General features: G+C 32.6%; 5 protein-coding genes and 1 long non-coding RNA gene across 27 annotated transcripts; 3 read left to right on the top strand and 3 right to left on the bottom strand.

Moving 5' to 3' along the window:
* Positions 1 to 554: 554 nt before the first annotated feature.
* On the top strand, positions 555 to 4,342 carry LOC128882987 (H(+)/Cl(-) exchange transporter 5-like). Its single transcript, XM_054134903.1, has 5 exons — positions 555 to 2,710; positions 3,167 to 3,487; positions 3,581 to 3,681; positions 3,731 to 4,120; positions 4,204 to 4,342. The coding sequence occupies exons 1-5, from the start codon at positions 1,067 to 1,069 to the stop codon at positions 4,301 to 4,303; spliced, it is 2,556 nt and encodes an 851-aa protein (XP_053990878.1). The 5' UTR covers positions 555 to 1,066; the 3' UTR covers positions 4,304 to 4,342.
* LOC128882988 (histone-lysine N-trimethyltransferase SMYD5-like) lies at positions 3,359 to 6,683 on the bottom strand. Of its 11 annotated transcripts, XR_008458654.1 has the most exons (15): positions 6,543 to 6,683; positions 6,307 to 6,455; positions 6,182 to 6,259; positions 5,955 to 6,117; positions 5,786 to 5,901; positions 5,582 to 5,731; positions 5,447 to 5,533; positions 5,252 to 5,387; positions 5,081 to 5,197; positions 4,741 to 4,998; positions 4,609 to 4,653; positions 4,447 to 4,542; positions 4,267 to 4,381; positions 4,054 to 4,217; positions 3,359 to 3,992 (listed from the first exon to the last, which is right to left on the bottom strand). XR_008458654.1 is itself a non-coding variant. In XM_054134909.1 (14 exons), exons 1-14 carry the CDS (start codon positions 6,555 to 6,557, stop codon positions 4,340 to 4,342), a joined length of 1,398 nt encoding a protein of 465 aa, XP_053990884.1. In that variant the 5' UTR covers positions 6,558 to 6,683; the 3' UTR covers positions 4,240 to 4,339. The 11 variants fall into 11 exon arrangements, 9 of the variants coding, with proteins under 9 accessions (XP_053990884.1, XP_053990881.1, XP_053990882.1 ...); XM_054134909.1 differs by lacking the exons at positions 3,359 to 3,992; positions 4,054 to 4,217 and having other exon boundaries at positions 4,240 to 4,381; positions 4,741 to 4,894; positions 4,949 to 4,998; XM_054134906.1 differs by lacking the exons at positions 3,359 to 3,992; positions 4,054 to 4,217 and having other exon boundaries at positions 4,240 to 4,381; positions 5,582 to 5,665; positions 5,717 to 5,731.
* LOC128882991 (dnaJ homolog subfamily C member 24-like) lies at positions 6,637 to 7,847 on the top strand. 5 transcript variants are annotated; one of them, XR_008458659.1, is made up of 5 exons: positions 6,723 to 6,832; positions 6,888 to 6,963; positions 7,072 to 7,095; positions 7,147 to 7,637; positions 7,706 to 7,847. XR_008458659.1 is itself a non-coding variant. In XM_054134919.1 (2 exons), the coding sequence occupies exons 1-2, from the start codon at positions 7,254 to 7,256 to the stop codon at positions 7,766 to 7,768; spliced, it is 447 nt and encodes a 148-aa protein (XP_053990894.1). In that variant the 3' UTR covers positions 7,769 to 7,847. The 5 variants fall into 5 exon arrangements, 1 of the variants encoding a protein (XP_053990894.1); XR_008458660.1 differs by having other exon boundaries at positions 6,637 to 6,761; positions 6,827 to 6,963; positions 7,072 to 7,637; XR_008458658.1 differs by having other exon boundaries at positions 7,072 to 7,637.
* On the bottom strand, positions 7,046 to 9,924 carry LOC128882992 (uncharacterized). 5 transcript variants are annotated; one of them, XR_008458662.1, is made up of 10 exons: positions 9,710 to 9,924; positions 9,319 to 9,663; positions 8,980 to 9,241; positions 8,605 to 8,868; positions 8,243 to 8,545; positions 8,009 to 8,187; positions 7,653 to 7,874; positions 7,530 to 7,588; positions 7,237 to 7,466; positions 7,050 to 7,189 (listed from the first exon to the last, which is right to left on the bottom strand). It is a non-coding gene; the product is annotated as an uncharacterized LOC128882992 (long non-coding RNA). The 5 variants fall into 5 exon arrangements; XR_008458665.1 differs by having other exon boundaries at positions 7,046 to 7,186; positions 7,288 to 7,466; positions 8,009 to 8,545; XR_008458661.1 differs by having other exon boundaries at positions 8,009 to 8,545.
* A 250-nt stretch (positions 9,925 to 10,174) lies between these two features.
* On the top strand, positions 10,175 to 11,814 carry LOC128882989 (uncharacterized). Its single transcript, XM_054134914.1, has 3 exons — positions 10,175 to 10,830; positions 10,880 to 11,436; positions 11,488 to 11,814. The coding sequence occupies exons 1-3, from the start codon at positions 10,347 to 10,349 to the stop codon at positions 11,644 to 11,646; spliced, it is 1,200 nt and encodes a 399-aa protein (XP_053990889.1). The 5' UTR covers positions 10,175 to 10,346; the 3' UTR covers positions 11,647 to 11,814.
* On the bottom strand, positions 11,733 to 12,805 carry LOC128882990 (calmodulin-2-like). Of its 4 annotated transcripts, none has more exons than XR_008458656.1 (6): positions 12,655 to 12,805; positions 12,525 to 12,604; positions 12,426 to 12,467; positions 12,298 to 12,356; positions 11,961 to 12,126; positions 11,733 to 11,888 (listed from the first exon to the last, which is right to left on the bottom strand). XR_008458656.1 is itself a non-coding variant. In XM_054134915.1 (6 exons), exons 1-6 carry the CDS (start codon positions 12,699 to 12,701, stop codon positions 11,855 to 11,857), a joined length of 537 nt encoding a protein of 178 aa, XP_053990890.1. In that variant the 5' UTR covers positions 12,702 to 12,805; the 3' UTR covers positions 11,733 to 11,854. The 4 variants fall into 4 exon arrangements, 3 of the variants coding, with proteins under 3 accessions (XP_053990890.1, XP_053990891.1, XP_053990893.1); XM_054134915.1 differs by having other exon boundaries at positions 11,961 to 12,225; positions 12,288 to 12,356; XM_054134916.1 differs by having other exon boundaries at positions 11,961 to 12,225; positions 12,288 to 12,344.
* Positions 12,806 to 12,827: the final 22 nt, after the last annotated feature.

Below are 12,827 nucleotides of genomic sequence, written 5' to 3'. Positions count from 1 at the left end.
AAGTTTGACTTTAGCAAGGGTATCTAACCAGTGATACCTTAACAAGTGTGACTACAGTAAGGGATATCTAACTAGTGATACCCTAACGTCTCTTGAAATCTGTCAAAGACGCGCCGAAAATATTCTAATCTATCATGTTCTTGCGTATGATATTTTTAAAACTAGTAATGATTAAAATACAAAATGTTTCGTTGAACGACATGAAAGGAAACTGAAATTTTTTATACTACAATGTTCAACGGATTGTTGCAATAGTTTCAAGATAATGTATTATACGATTACGTTTTTTGCAAAGACCATAAATGATACGTTTATTTTATGAGATTGAAAAGAAAAAAACTCAATGACAATTTTTTGTAAGCGAATAACTCGATTTGCAAAGTCATATAAAAGTAATAAAAGTTGTTATGAATACCTTGCGAAATGTTGTGTAGGACTTTTTGTTTAAGGTTTACTTTACTATTACGTTTGTAATAAAAAAATGAGAAAACAAGCCTTTTTTGTATCTTAAATATTGTCAATGTTTTTTGTTTGTCCGTACTTTAAAATAACAAAGGGACGGGTAACGTCATGTGTCAAGATAAATTTTCTTATAGATTGAGTACTTATAACAAACGGTGAATCTGAGGAAAACTTAGGAACAGTTATGCATCTGTTTTTCTAAAAATTGAATTGCTTGATTTTGACTATAAACCAATAAGAGGAAAGAAGACAAAGTTTTAATGAATAGTACAGATAAACCGTTCAAACGTGATTTCTGAAAAAACAAATGATAAAGAAAGTGAGGGTAACAAGAGTTAGTTTGACCGAGACCGTTGTGTCAAGTTTTCTTTAGTAAAACAATAAAGTGTCAAGCCAACTTTTTGTTGTTACTACGCTCTATAGAGTAATACAAGCGTTTGAAGGTTTTTAATTAGTTTCATGAATCGAGACTTTTTTTTAAATAATAAACTCATGATACTTTAATGTACCATATTTATATTTATTATATGAAAAGTTGACTCCCGAGATACATTTACAAGTACCAAACAAGTAATAGAATTCGATTGAGGCGGAGGAATAGAACATGTTGGACTTAAAAAAAATTGACAAGGGAACGAATGAGAATGAGGTCGAACCCTTTCTATCAACGCATGATGAACGCTTAGATAAAATAAAACACACAAATACAGTCAATATAACATTGTGTGAAGATACTATAGAACTACATTATAGGGGTACCCCGGTACGTGATTCCTTTCGTTCCGTACGCCATCCATTACCTTTAAACGACAATAGTCTAAAGGAAGAAAAAGGGGTTTATGAGAAAGTCGGGTACCAATCATTAATCTTCTCAAATTTCGGGTTTCAAAAGCGCACACATTATGAAGAATTAAAAGAGTTATTTTTTAAATCAAAATTTGTTTTTGTACTATCAGAAATTTGGCGTTTAGCTTTATTGTTTACTGGTGAATGTGATGGTTGGATTATTATAGGATTAACGGCACTCTTTACTGCCTGTTCAGCTAATTGGATTGAAATCGTTGTTCAACTTCTCTCCGATTGGAAAATTGGATTTTGCTCGAGTATTTTTGCGTTAAATCGTACTTTTTGTTGTGGAACCAGTTCTGTTGTTGATACCGTTTCAAACCAATGCAAATTTTCTCGTAAAGTTTTAGTACGTATGGAGGGTGTTTCCAATACTCGATGGATCTCATGGAGTCATTATTTTGGTTTACAAGATGTATTTTTATCGTATATGATAAATTATTTCATGTTCATACTGATCGGCGTCTTTTTTGCTACACTTGGTTCTTGGTTGTGCAGTGTTTATTGCTCTTCAGCGACCGGTTCTGGTATACCCGAAGTCAAAACAATTTTAAGCGGTTTTCGTATACCGAATTTCCTAGGATTTCGTGTAGGTGTTATTAAGTGTATTGGTCTTTGCTTAGCAGTCTCAAGTGGATTATCCTCAGGAAAGGAGGGGCCTTTAGTTCATATTGCTTGTTGTTGGGCAGAACTTTTAGCTGTTTTATCACCTAGTTACAGAAATGAGAAAACAAAATATAGGGAATTACTTTCAGCTGCTTGTGCTGTTGGAGTCTCAATAGCTTTCGGTGCACCTTTAGGTGGTGTTTTATTCTCTTTAGAAGAAGTTTCATCTCATTTTCCTTCAAATACATTATGGAAGGCTTTTTATGGAGCTGTTATCGGAGCTCTTTCTTTAAAGTGGTTTGATGTCGGAGGTACAGGTCGGTTGGCGTTATTTGGAATGGATTCAATATCATTAGCAGGAACTTGGCAAATTCAGGAACTCATTCCTTTTTCGTTAATTGGTTTATTAGGAGGTATAATTGGTTCTTTGTTCATCAAAGTTCACCTTTATTGGTTACAAAAAAAACAATGCATGCCAATAATCATAAAATATCCAATAACCGAAGTTTTCGTCATAACCACTATCACATGCATCATAAATTATCCTTTTCCAATGCTACGCGCGACACTGACATCGCTTCTCGAACAATTATTTAGTCGTTGTGAACCTTCAACAAATGTGGACTTGTTTCATTTTTGTACTTCGCCATCGTCTTTACAAAGTCAAAAATCCCATTACAGACTTGATGTTTTACTTTTAATACAATTTTGCTTTGTGGCCGCTGTTCGCTTTTTTGAAACGTGTGTCACCTTTGGCATTTATCTACCTGTGGGTTTATTCATTCCCACGTTGACGGTATGTAATATGAAAAAAGAAGTTTAACAAGCCACTGGGTTTTTTGGTAAAACTGTTTCACAAAAAGACGCAGTCGTCTGTTCTTACCTCTCTGCCAGGCTATCTTTCTGTGTAAATCAGTTTCTGTGTCTCCTAATTGCAGTCTCTCTCTCTCTCTCTCTCTCTCTCTCTCAGCTAATATATTTTTCTGTGGAAATTAGTCTGCATTTCGCTTACTTGCGCTCAGTCTGCTCGGCTTTGAGTTTTCGTAGGTATCTGTTACTCTTAGTAAAAACATTTGTGTTTTTTCTGCGTTTACGTTTAGTGCCTGTTGATTTTTTATATAGCTAATGTGTTTGATCAAGTAGGATAAAAGCTGGTAAATGTACATTTTTTATTCATTTTTTTTTTGTGGGGATATTTGTTAAGTAAATGGAGTTTACGTGAGTGCGACAGCTTTCTTTCTTTTTTTTATAGGTAGGAGCGGTGTTTGGTCGAGTAATTGGTTTGCTTGTGATAAAAACAAATAATCGACTCCGATTTTTAACCTGTCATGAATGCATTCATCCAGGTGTATACGCTATCGTGGGTGCTGTTGCAGTGATGGGTGGAGCAACACGCGTGACGATATCATTGGTTGTGATAGCGTTTGAACTCACGGGTGGATTATCTTATATTGTGCCCTTTATGATAGCTGTCCTCATAGCGAAATGGGTTGGTGATGCCCTGTGTCCATTGTCAATTTATGACTGTTACATTTATATGAAGGGGTATTCATATTTAACGCCTCATCAGCAGGTAAAGCGTCAATGTTTGCGTGTCCACTGTGTCTTATATCGTTTCACTTTCTTTTTTGAAAAGTCAACCGATTTGTTGATGTACGTATCTTAGGTGTGTTCAGATGATAAGGTGTCGACTACCATGCTAAAACGTTATCCTGCATTGATACAAAGAAACAATACTATCCCTTTTGTAGAAAACATGCTAACAAAGTAAGCTATGTTTTGGAAAACCGTAAAAAACTACTTAGCTATTCTGTAGTTCTTCTTTTGAATGTTTCCCTATCTTAACCACATTTGAAGAAAAAAGATTTCTTGGCTACATTTCACGTGATGTTCTTATTCAAGTGATAAGAAATCTTAAAAAACAACCGTCTTATTATACTGAAGACGTTATATCCTTCATAGAAACAGATGAAATAATTTCTCTTCCGTGCACTATAAAAGAAAAAGAGGCAAAAGATATTGAATTAGGTACTTATCCTAGAATCTCAGACACTTCATATAATCCCGTGCCTTATGCTCTGGATACAACAAAAGACGCTCCTAAATCTCATAATATATATCATTTGATGGTGTTTCAACCTTTTCGTTTATGTGCTGTAGCGTCAATGACGGATGCTCATACAATCTTTAGATATTTCGATGTTGAGTACGTTTTCTTTCTTCACGCAACGTTTGAACATAAAATACTTGAGTGTATCTAGTTTTTCATATTTTTTTATTATGATGCAGAACAATTTGGATCACTAAAAATGATAGTCTTATTGGCGTTTTAACGAAAAACCAGATGCTAACGTATATAAGGAAGTTTTGTAATATACCATTACTTTGAAAGAACGATGATGATTGAAAAAAATGAATCAAGCATTCATTCTGTTTTGTGTTTGTTTTCGTAGTAAAATTGTTTGGCCTAGAAAAAAACAGCAGTCCACCAGATAAATAGAAACTAGAAGGCAATTTTCGTTTATGCTTTACTTGATAAATACATTTAGTACAACGACAAACGAATCCATACTCTACTTTAAGCTGACGACATCGGCTAACTAAAGGTTGCGTTTCATCAATATAAGACTAACAAAAAATAGAAAGTTTATAAAACAGGAAAAAACAATCATTCGTTAACCCCAAATAACCTACAAGTAGTAGTTCATCACCTGCACGTAAATTTTCCATTAGCACAATCTACAAAAAGAATAAATAGAGACCGATAAAGGAATCGCTTAACCATTCTAGGTTGTATGTCTCTATTTTTTTGGGGGTGTAACTTACCTTGCATAGAAGAGGGTATGTTGAGATTCCTATAGTTAATTCATTAGATGACCATTGGAGAATACGAGTCGATTGTTTGGTGTCATTTCGGTACACATCAAGAGACACATTTGGTGAGCAGCTATGGTTCATCAAGCCAATAATAGGACAATAACTGTATCCATGAATTTCACGAAAAAAAAGAGTAAGTAATTCTGGAAAACTTAACGTGGTAACGTTTTCAGTAGGATCAAGAATTTTGGTAGCTTTTTGAAATATCTATTATATAATAATGAGAGCGTTGTATTAAAACATAATACTTTCGAAAACGTTTGGTGTTAACATTATAGAAAATGCCTACTTTTTGATAGTGGATTAGAGAATCGAAGGGTAGAGTCGTGGATGAGATAAACTGACTAAATGCATCATAATTTGGATCTTCTAAAATGGCTTGGACATTAACCAGTTCTAACTGAACCTTCGGCGTCACTTAGCTTAGTAACAATTTTTTCTTACTAAAATATTCACCTACCAAAAGACGCGTATAAAATGAAAAATCTATATTGACATAATGGAACTGAAACGGTGTGAAATCCTCAAAAGTCTTGTGCATAAAGTACGCTCGCTGGTTAAAAAATTCTTCGAGTAAACTAAAATTTTCGAGAGATCTACTCCAGGGAACACAAATTTAACTGAGAAAAAAGGTTTCTACTACTATTAGCATTACTTTTGATAAGTCTCCTCAATATCTTTTGCAGAAACAGTCTTAGGATTCATTCGATGATATGCTTTTTTTCCTTCTCTCAAAAAGGCCCTTTCGTGAAAAGAAAATGAAAGGGTATCAAAATGGAAATGTTCATACCAATAATAAATATCCTTTTTTTGATTTAATGTTATAAGGAGCGATTTTGTTAAAAAAGCTTTTTGTAGTCCGTGGGTTTCATAACTGTCGGCAACACGGCAGAGTAAACGAGCGACGAGTAAAAAACCTTCATACGTTTTTTGAGAATAGCTTTTAAATCAAAGAAAAGGCAAATCACTTGTGTTTTTTTTTTGTTGACAGTACTTAACATAATGATTCCATAAATTTATAATAGAGGAAATGCTAGTTAATGCGTTATCAGGAAGCGCGGTAGAGAAGGATTGACAGACAACACGATGCCATGACTTTGACTGCATAGACTGTGGAAAAAATCGTGAGTGTAATGAACTACTAGTTTTTATTACAAACGGACCTTCCAGCAATTACGTGAACACACTTGCGTATGACAGGTTTGACATTTATAAATATGAACTTTCTTAATTTTGTTCGAAAAGGCATTCAAAACAGTTATTTCAAATTGTTGAATTTTTTTTTTTTCCCTTCTTGTTAAACATGTTGTGTTTTTATGTGTCTGACTTGAAAACTATTATCATATTCGACTAAAAATAAAGAAACGGTTATGACAAAATCACGACCTACAGCTTTAAAACACGATTGATTCTTGTGTGTAGTGTTTGTAGGGGTCGCAAGCATATATTACATAATTGGCAACATAATCTAGATAATTAAAAAAAATCAATTTTTATTCAAAAGAGCAACAGTACTCGGAGAAAAACATGGGGACTGTTTCACAAGGTACTTCATGAAAAAGTATATCGTTAGGAACGACTGCGTTATTTGTATGAGAACCTTTAAAAAAAAGACCTCGACCCAAATCACCTTCTCTGACACAAATAGAAGATTCGACTTTCAACTAATAGAAGAGCCAAAGTTGAACAAAGAAAAGTTCATACAGCAAGACATAATATCAAAAAAAAACCAAATCTCATAAAGGAATTACCCGTTTTGAATCCATGACCGTTTTCAATAAAATAAACAACGTTTCAAGATATATCCCAAATTATTAAACGCCTTTTCGTATGTGATTTTAAAATGAATATGCTAACATGACTTGAGATATCCTTATACAACAAGCCTTGTAAGAGAAAATCCAGTGTACTTTTTTTGAAAAAAAAAATTCAAAAGGGATAAGGTCACGATTTATTGCATTAAAAAGAGGGTTAGATTGTGGTATTCTTCTATTGAAAAAGTTTTCTATGGAACTGTTTTTCTGTACGTTATAAGGTCCTTGTACGTCAAAGCGATAGGCTAGTAACAAGTTGTTAGTATAAAATTATTTCTACAGCAACCAAGGAATAAAGGTCAAAATAACATTTTACTTTAAACAAATATATTTTCTTTACAAAAGTTGTTGTTGAATGGTATGTTGGATACAATATTGCTTGGTGTTTAGCTACCGAAGAAATGCTTTTCTTTTTAACTTAATTTTTTTAAAATGTGTGTGAAACATTTTGTATATGTAATGTCAGGCTTTTTTTCATAAAAAAAAAATGGTAAAAAGGTCTCTGTTTTGGACCAGTTTAAAAAGTGTTTGATAAGATCAGACAATGAGTTCCAGGACAGATCTGTTACGGTCAAGGATGCCTGCTGCAGTTTACTTTTGTAAGCGTTTTCGTTACACGGTGTCAAAGTACCGTAATTGTTAAGGGTAATGGTAATGACATATGAAACAGCATTATCATTACTTAATATAACAGAAATTAAAGATCTCCATGCACTCCAAAAATGTTTCAGACGTAAAGCCCTACACTGTCATCCAGACAAAATTGCTCATCAACTTGAAAAAGAAGCAAAGACATCCACCAAGCCAACGGAGGAATTCCAACACGTTTTGGAAGCTTTTGAATTTCTTGAAAAAAAATTACTTAACAACAACAGTGATTTAAAGTCACTCGAATTTTCTACGGAAGACACACTTCAGGCATACCAAATAAATTTGAGTGAAACGGAAAACGTTGGTCTTGATACGTTTTTTTTTTCTTGTCGCTGCGGTTATGATGTCACCATTGATTTGGATTTTGCAACACAACATCATGTAAGAAACATGTACCTTATTTAAATTACGCTTTCCTGTAAACTACGTTTGAAACATTTTACATTCAGTCATTTACAATCGTGTTTTGTGAGGGTTGTTCATGCAAGTATAATGTCAGTTTGAAGACTTAACAAAAACTTTCCGCCTACATTTCGCAAACAACTGTTTAGCTCACCTTTTGTGTCAGAAATTGTCATCAGGATCACTTAAATTTTTGCTTTGTAAACCCTGAATTTTCTATTGACAAAAGACACATCCCATTAGAGTTTTTATGGTAATAGAAATTTAAAAAATTTATGAAGATGTGTTTATTTTCACGAAGATTTAATTAATAAAAAAGCAATAAATAAAAAAGTCAAATTCATACATACCATTCTTACAGTTTTACGGTTTTTAAAAAAAAATAATTAGCACAAGAAAATGATTAAACACCAAAAGGAACCAGCAGCAATACAAAACAAAGTAACAACATGTGAAGAAAAGGAGGAGAAGAATTTTAATCTTGAAATTTGTCAAAATAGTAACATTAGCTTTGTAAAGAATGTCTTGGCTATAGAATCAAGCAGTACAAGTCAAACCTTTTTAAACAAAACTACTGATCCTACGGATGAAAACGAAGAAACAAGAGGCATTGTTTATGTTTCACGTATTCCCTGTTTCATGAATGCTACCAAGCTTCGCCAGTATATGGAAAACTTTGGAAAGGTTCATCGTATTTTTTTAACTCCCGAAAATCCAGGTAAAACAATGACCGTATAGAAAAATAATTTTTTTTTTTTGTTTGCTAGTCGAACGAAAAAAAAGACTAAGAGCTGGTGGATCAAAGAAAATAATGTTTAAAGATGGCTGGATAGAGTTTGACAGTAAGAAAGTAGCCAAATTTGTTGGCAATCATTTAAATAATACACCTGTGGGTGGACCGAAACGTCATAATTTTTGGAGAGAAGATATTTGGAACCTTCGTTACCTCTCAAAATTTAAATGGCATCATCTTTTAGAATACCATACAGGAAAAAAGAAAGCTCGTGAAGTGAGTCGTGCTCTAGAACTTCAACAAATGCGTCGAGAAAACACGCATTATTTGGAGCAAGTTGAGAAGAAGCGTAAAAATGACATAATTGCTCTTAATCGCTTAACAAAAAAAAAGAAAAAAGAAGGCAATTAATTCCAGCAGGTTTAACACACTTCAGGCGTTTGGTATTGACTCCATTCATCATTTAAACGTTTTAACCTATCCAATTTTTGTATTTTTTAAATCATTTTTATAACAAACGTCTTTCACGTTAATTACAAATTTTATCTAAACTGCACAAATATGGCTTCAATTCTGTAAAATACTCACTTGCGTGACTGTAAGATTCTCCTATATTACCCTTTTACTTTTCCAATTTTTTTTTTTTCATTCTATATTCTGACATTATCCTTTTACGTACACGTTATTTGAAACGCATATATATTATACTAAGTTATTAAACTAAAATTCGTTTTTTCTTTTTTCGTGTATTACTAAACAGGGTAAGTTTCATAAGCTGACTAATTTCCTTCACGCACCGACTCGCTGTTTTAAATCCAGTACTCTTGCGTTTTTCCCATGTCAAATGGATCTAGTGGTATGAAACAGTATGTGTGAGGCGCTCGAGCAGTCAAGGATGTTTCATGTGATCTTATACTAATACGTTACCTTTCTATTTTATTTTTTAAATGCTGATGTAACGTTAAAGATGTTTTTTGATTTGGCCTTAAAGATTTTTTTTAAAACACGTCTATTGCTATAAACCTGTTTGCGCAAGCAAGTTTATTATATTCGTTTCGACCGTAAAATTTTCAATACGGTAAATGGTCCCTTAGAATACATGTTTTTATCTTGGTATGGAAAAAAAACGAAATTATCATGTTAAACATCACCTTAACTTGCCTTTAAGTCATTTAAGCAGTTCCATGCATAGTATACATATGTCACAAAAAAATTGAGTGTAATAGGTAATTATGTGTAAAATAAAAAAAAAGACGCTCGAAAATAGAAAGCCTTTTTAAATAAGAAATGTTTTAAAAACATTATAAACTAATCTTACCAATTTGTGGGTGTTCAAAAAAAAAAAAAAACTGTTCAATGGTATTGTTTCTGTTAAGATATTTTCTAATAAAACATTCATCGTATGACTGGCTCCGTATTTCGAGCGAATCTGGTTAAATGATTGTTGTAAAGCTTTAGTAGACAATGTCGAGTGATCGCATCTGTTTGACAAAAATAACAAATTGATTTTTTTTTTAACCAGTGAAATTGAAAATAAATACTTTTGAAAAATGTAAAAAGCCACATAAATTAAGAGCACATGTACAATCCCCACTTTTCTGGTCATTTAGATTGTGTGTGGTACGAACATTTTAATGAATTACTAGGACAGGAAAAAAAAAAAAAAGAATATGTCAGGTTCAAACCACAAATTGTGGTATTGAAAGTGATCTACTTTTTTTTTATAACAGGGACTTTATTTTTTCAAGTTTTTTTCAAAGTACTTTTATAAAACTGTGTTGAAGTAATAGAAGGTTGTTGAAAAAAATTAGTGTGACCTGATAGAAAATTACCTTGAATCAAGTTGTGGTGTTTATTTAAAATTTCTCTTAATTTTTTTTTTTTGTGTTAAACAAATATTCGTTTGAAAATAAATTTATTTTGGGAGTGTACAAGTCGAAGCATTGCTAAATGCAATGGTTTTCTCAAGTGTAACGAATCGAATTTTTTTAATGCGATATTGGAATGTCTTGTTATTTGTTTTTTCATTGTTTCTATGCAAAAGTGATGCTCAATTACATTTTGCTAGTCTAGGAAATTGGGGATCAGGATCCTCAGCACAATATGCTTGTGGAAAAACGTTAAGCGTTTTTTGTGAAAAGCAGCCTATAAAACATATAATATCACCTGGAAGTAATTTCATTGGGGGAATTGATGGATTAAATGATACTAAATGGAATACGAGCTTTACACAGGCGTATCTTCACAGCAATTTGAAAGTACCGTTTCTTACAGTTTTAGGTCTAGAGGATTGGAATAAAAACTACACTGCAGAAATTGTTTATACGAATATGACATATCACACAGATAGTATAGAAGAATCTAAAAAAGCAACGGCCCCAGTATGGACAATGCCTAACGCATGGTATCATCGTTTAGATCATTTTCGTGATACAACAAGTATGTTATTTTAATTATGATAGTATGACAATTTTGTTTTTCTTTTAAGAGACGGGAGTTAATTTTGGGTCATCACGAGCGTCTGTGATTTATGTGATGATTGATACGTATATTTTGAGTGAAAATTTCCCTCAGCAAAATATTACTGAATTACATTGGAATGATTTAAGAGAAACATTGACAATTGCTGGAAGTGTGGTAGATTGGGTAATTGTTGTTGGAGACAAGCCCATTTTATCTTCTGGTGCAAGTAAAGGAGATGCTTATTTATCTCAAACATTACGTCAATTATTAAAATCAACTAATGTGGATGCCTATATCTCAGGAGGTGATTTTAATATGGAATTAATAGAAGATGGTTCTTTGATTCATATCAATTGTGGAACCGGTTCCTCTTCCGATCATATACCCCGAACTGCTATGCCTAATTCGGTTTTCTATGATAATAAAGTTGGTTTCTGTTTTCATACATTAACAAAAACCGACTTTACGACACAGTTCGTGGACGGTCATACAGCTGACATTTTATTTGAATACAAAAAACGCTTAAATAATAGACCCATGTCTTACCTGGATAGATTTAACAAATATCATAAATTACCTATGGTAGGCACTTCTACTTTCCATGTCTTTTGTAATTGTTACCTTTTTTTTTAGAATCTGTATATTCCTATCCAACTTGGACCAACTCTTGTAATGAATGAAAAAGATATTTTCTTACGTATATGTGGAACCATTGGACTTATTGTAGCCTTTTATTTAGTAGCGCTTTTATCAGTTGTTTTTGGTTCACGAGCATTTAAAGCCATTAAATAAAACCATTGATTTTTAATAAGAAAGGGTGTTTTTTCGAGTGCTAAAAAATTTTTTAACCCCAATTGTGTGTTGAGGTTTTCAAATCGTTTTGGTATCAAAACAATGTTTTTCTTTCGTCTACCGTTTCCTTTACAAAAAAAAAGACTTAATTTTAAACTATTTATAGTATCCATTTTTGTTAATAAGTAAAAAAAAAATATTACAACTATTACCTAGTTGTATGGGAAGGTCCAAAGATTAATCTTTGGTTTGTTATAAATAAAAGGAAAACAAAAAGAAAAATTGAGGATGACCATCACTCTAACAATACACACCTTTCAGTAAAGTCGTGCGTATCGAGTCCTTGAATTGTGGACGCTTTGCCGTAAATTGTTTTAAGATGCGTGAATAAAACATTTAATTCGTCACTGGTAAAAGGTTCTGTTCCAGGGAACGTTAAGATATATTGAAGTTCATTAAATGATAATCTTCCATTGAACTCTGTATCAAAACATTGAAACGCTTCACTCAGTAAATTTTCATCTATGGGCGAAGTATAGTGTTGTTGAAATAATGTTAAAAATGTTTTGATATTGATTTCTGCAACATTGGTTTTGAAGAAAGGAAATTACATGATCAAAAAATACTATTCATTCACTTACCATTACTCACTTGCTTATCTTCACTGCTTTCCTTCTTTTCATTTTTTGTTTTGCTTTCTACAAAATAAGCTTTTTAATAGACCAAAGTTTAATTCGTGCAACTAAAAATTGTTTTTTTTGTGTTTTTTAACGGCTTACGCGTTATTTTGTTTAGCAAATCTTTTGTGGACCCTGTTTGACCTGACAACAAATGTGCGTCATTTTTTGTACAATAATATAATGAAAGTTTTGTTATACCTAAACACCGTAATAACGTTATTGTTTCATTCTGATTCAAATGTTCATCATTATTCGTGTCTAAAAAGGAGAAAGTCGCTCTACAGAAAAACCACTACAGATAAAAAAACATGAAAAAAGAATATCTTACTCTATACATTGTTTTTGTTTTAAAGTTAAATGATTTAATGAATTCATGACACTAATGAAAAGTAGAACAGATGACGCCCGATGCAAGAACAAACACAATCGATGTGAATAAATAATTTTTTTCTACTCGGGCGTTACACGTGAGCACAAATCAAGACAAATGTGACAATAAAG

This window comes from Hylaeus volcanicus, unplaced genomic scaffold (genome assembly GCF_026283585.1).
Source record: "Hylaeus volcanicus isolate JK05 unplaced genomic scaffold, UHH_iyHylVolc1.0_haploid 12197, whole genome shotgun sequence".
NCBI lineage: Eukaryota > Metazoa > Arthropoda > Insecta > Hymenoptera > Colletidae > Hylaeus > Hylaeus volcanicus.
Note: the sequence above shows the minus strand (reverse complement) of the source record. Positions and strands in the feature narration are given on the sequence as shown.

What these genes read in the sequence shown, in the direction of transcription:
- LOC128882987 (XM_054134903.1), top strand. Translation starts at nt 1,067, where the DNA reads ATGTTGGACTTAAAAAAAATTGACAAGGGAACGAATGAGAATGAGGTC. An exon ending in TATTCATTCCCACGTTGACG is followed by an intron (nt 2,711 to 3,166) that starts GTATGTAATATG and finishes TTTTTTTTATAG; the next exon opens with GTAGGAGCGGTGTTTGGTCG. An exon ending in GTAGAAAACATGCTAACAAA is followed by an intron (nt 3,682 to 3,730) that starts GTAAGCTATGTT and finishes GCTATTCTGTAG; the next exon opens with TTCTTCTTTTGAATGTTTCC.
- LOC128882988 (XM_054134904.1), bottom strand. An exon ending in ATCAATCGTGTTTTAAAGCT is followed by an intron (nt 6,118 to 6,181) that starts GTAGGTCGTGAT and finishes ATAGTTTTCAAG; the next exon opens with TCAGACACATAAAAACACAA. An exon ending in GTACTAAATGTATTTATCAA is followed by an intron (nt 4,382 to 4,446) that starts GTAAAGCATAAA and finishes GTTTTTTTCTAG; the next exon opens with GCCAAACAATTTTACTACGA.
- LOC128882991 (XM_054134919.1), top strand. Translation starts at nt 7,254, where the DNA reads ATGGTAATGACATATGAAACAGCATTATCATTACTTAATATAACAGAA. An exon ending in ATTTTGCAACACAACATCAT is followed by an intron (nt 7,638 to 7,705) that starts GTAAGAAACATG and finishes TTTTACATTCAG; the next exon opens with TCATTTACAATCGTGTTTTG.
- LOC128882989 (XM_054134914.1), top strand. Translation starts at nt 10,347, where the DNA reads ATGGTTTTCTCAAGTGTAACGAATCGAATTTTTTTAATGCGATATTGG. An exon ending in TCATTTTCGTGATACAACAA is followed by an intron (nt 10,831 to 10,879) that starts GTATGTTATTTT and finishes TTTTCTTTTAAG; the next exon opens with AGACGGGAGTTAATTTTGGG. An exon ending in AATATCATAAATTACCTATG is followed by an intron (nt 11,437 to 11,487) that starts GTAGGCACTTCT and finishes CTTTTTTTTTAG; the next exon opens with AATCTGTATATTCCTATCCA.
- LOC128882990 (XM_054134915.1), bottom strand. Translation starts at nt 12,701, where the DNA reads ATGAATTCATTAAATCATTTAACTTTAAAACAAAAACAATGTATAGA. An exon ending in AGATAAGCAAGTGAGTAATG is followed by an intron (nt 12,226 to 12,287) that starts GTAAGTGAATGA and finishes CCAATGTTGCAG; the next exon opens with AAATCAATATCAAAACATTT. An exon ending in ACGCACGACTTTACTGAAAG is followed by an intron (nt 11,889 to 11,960) that starts GTGTGTATTGTT and finishes AACAAACCAAAG; the next exon opens with ATTAATCTTTGGACCTTCCC.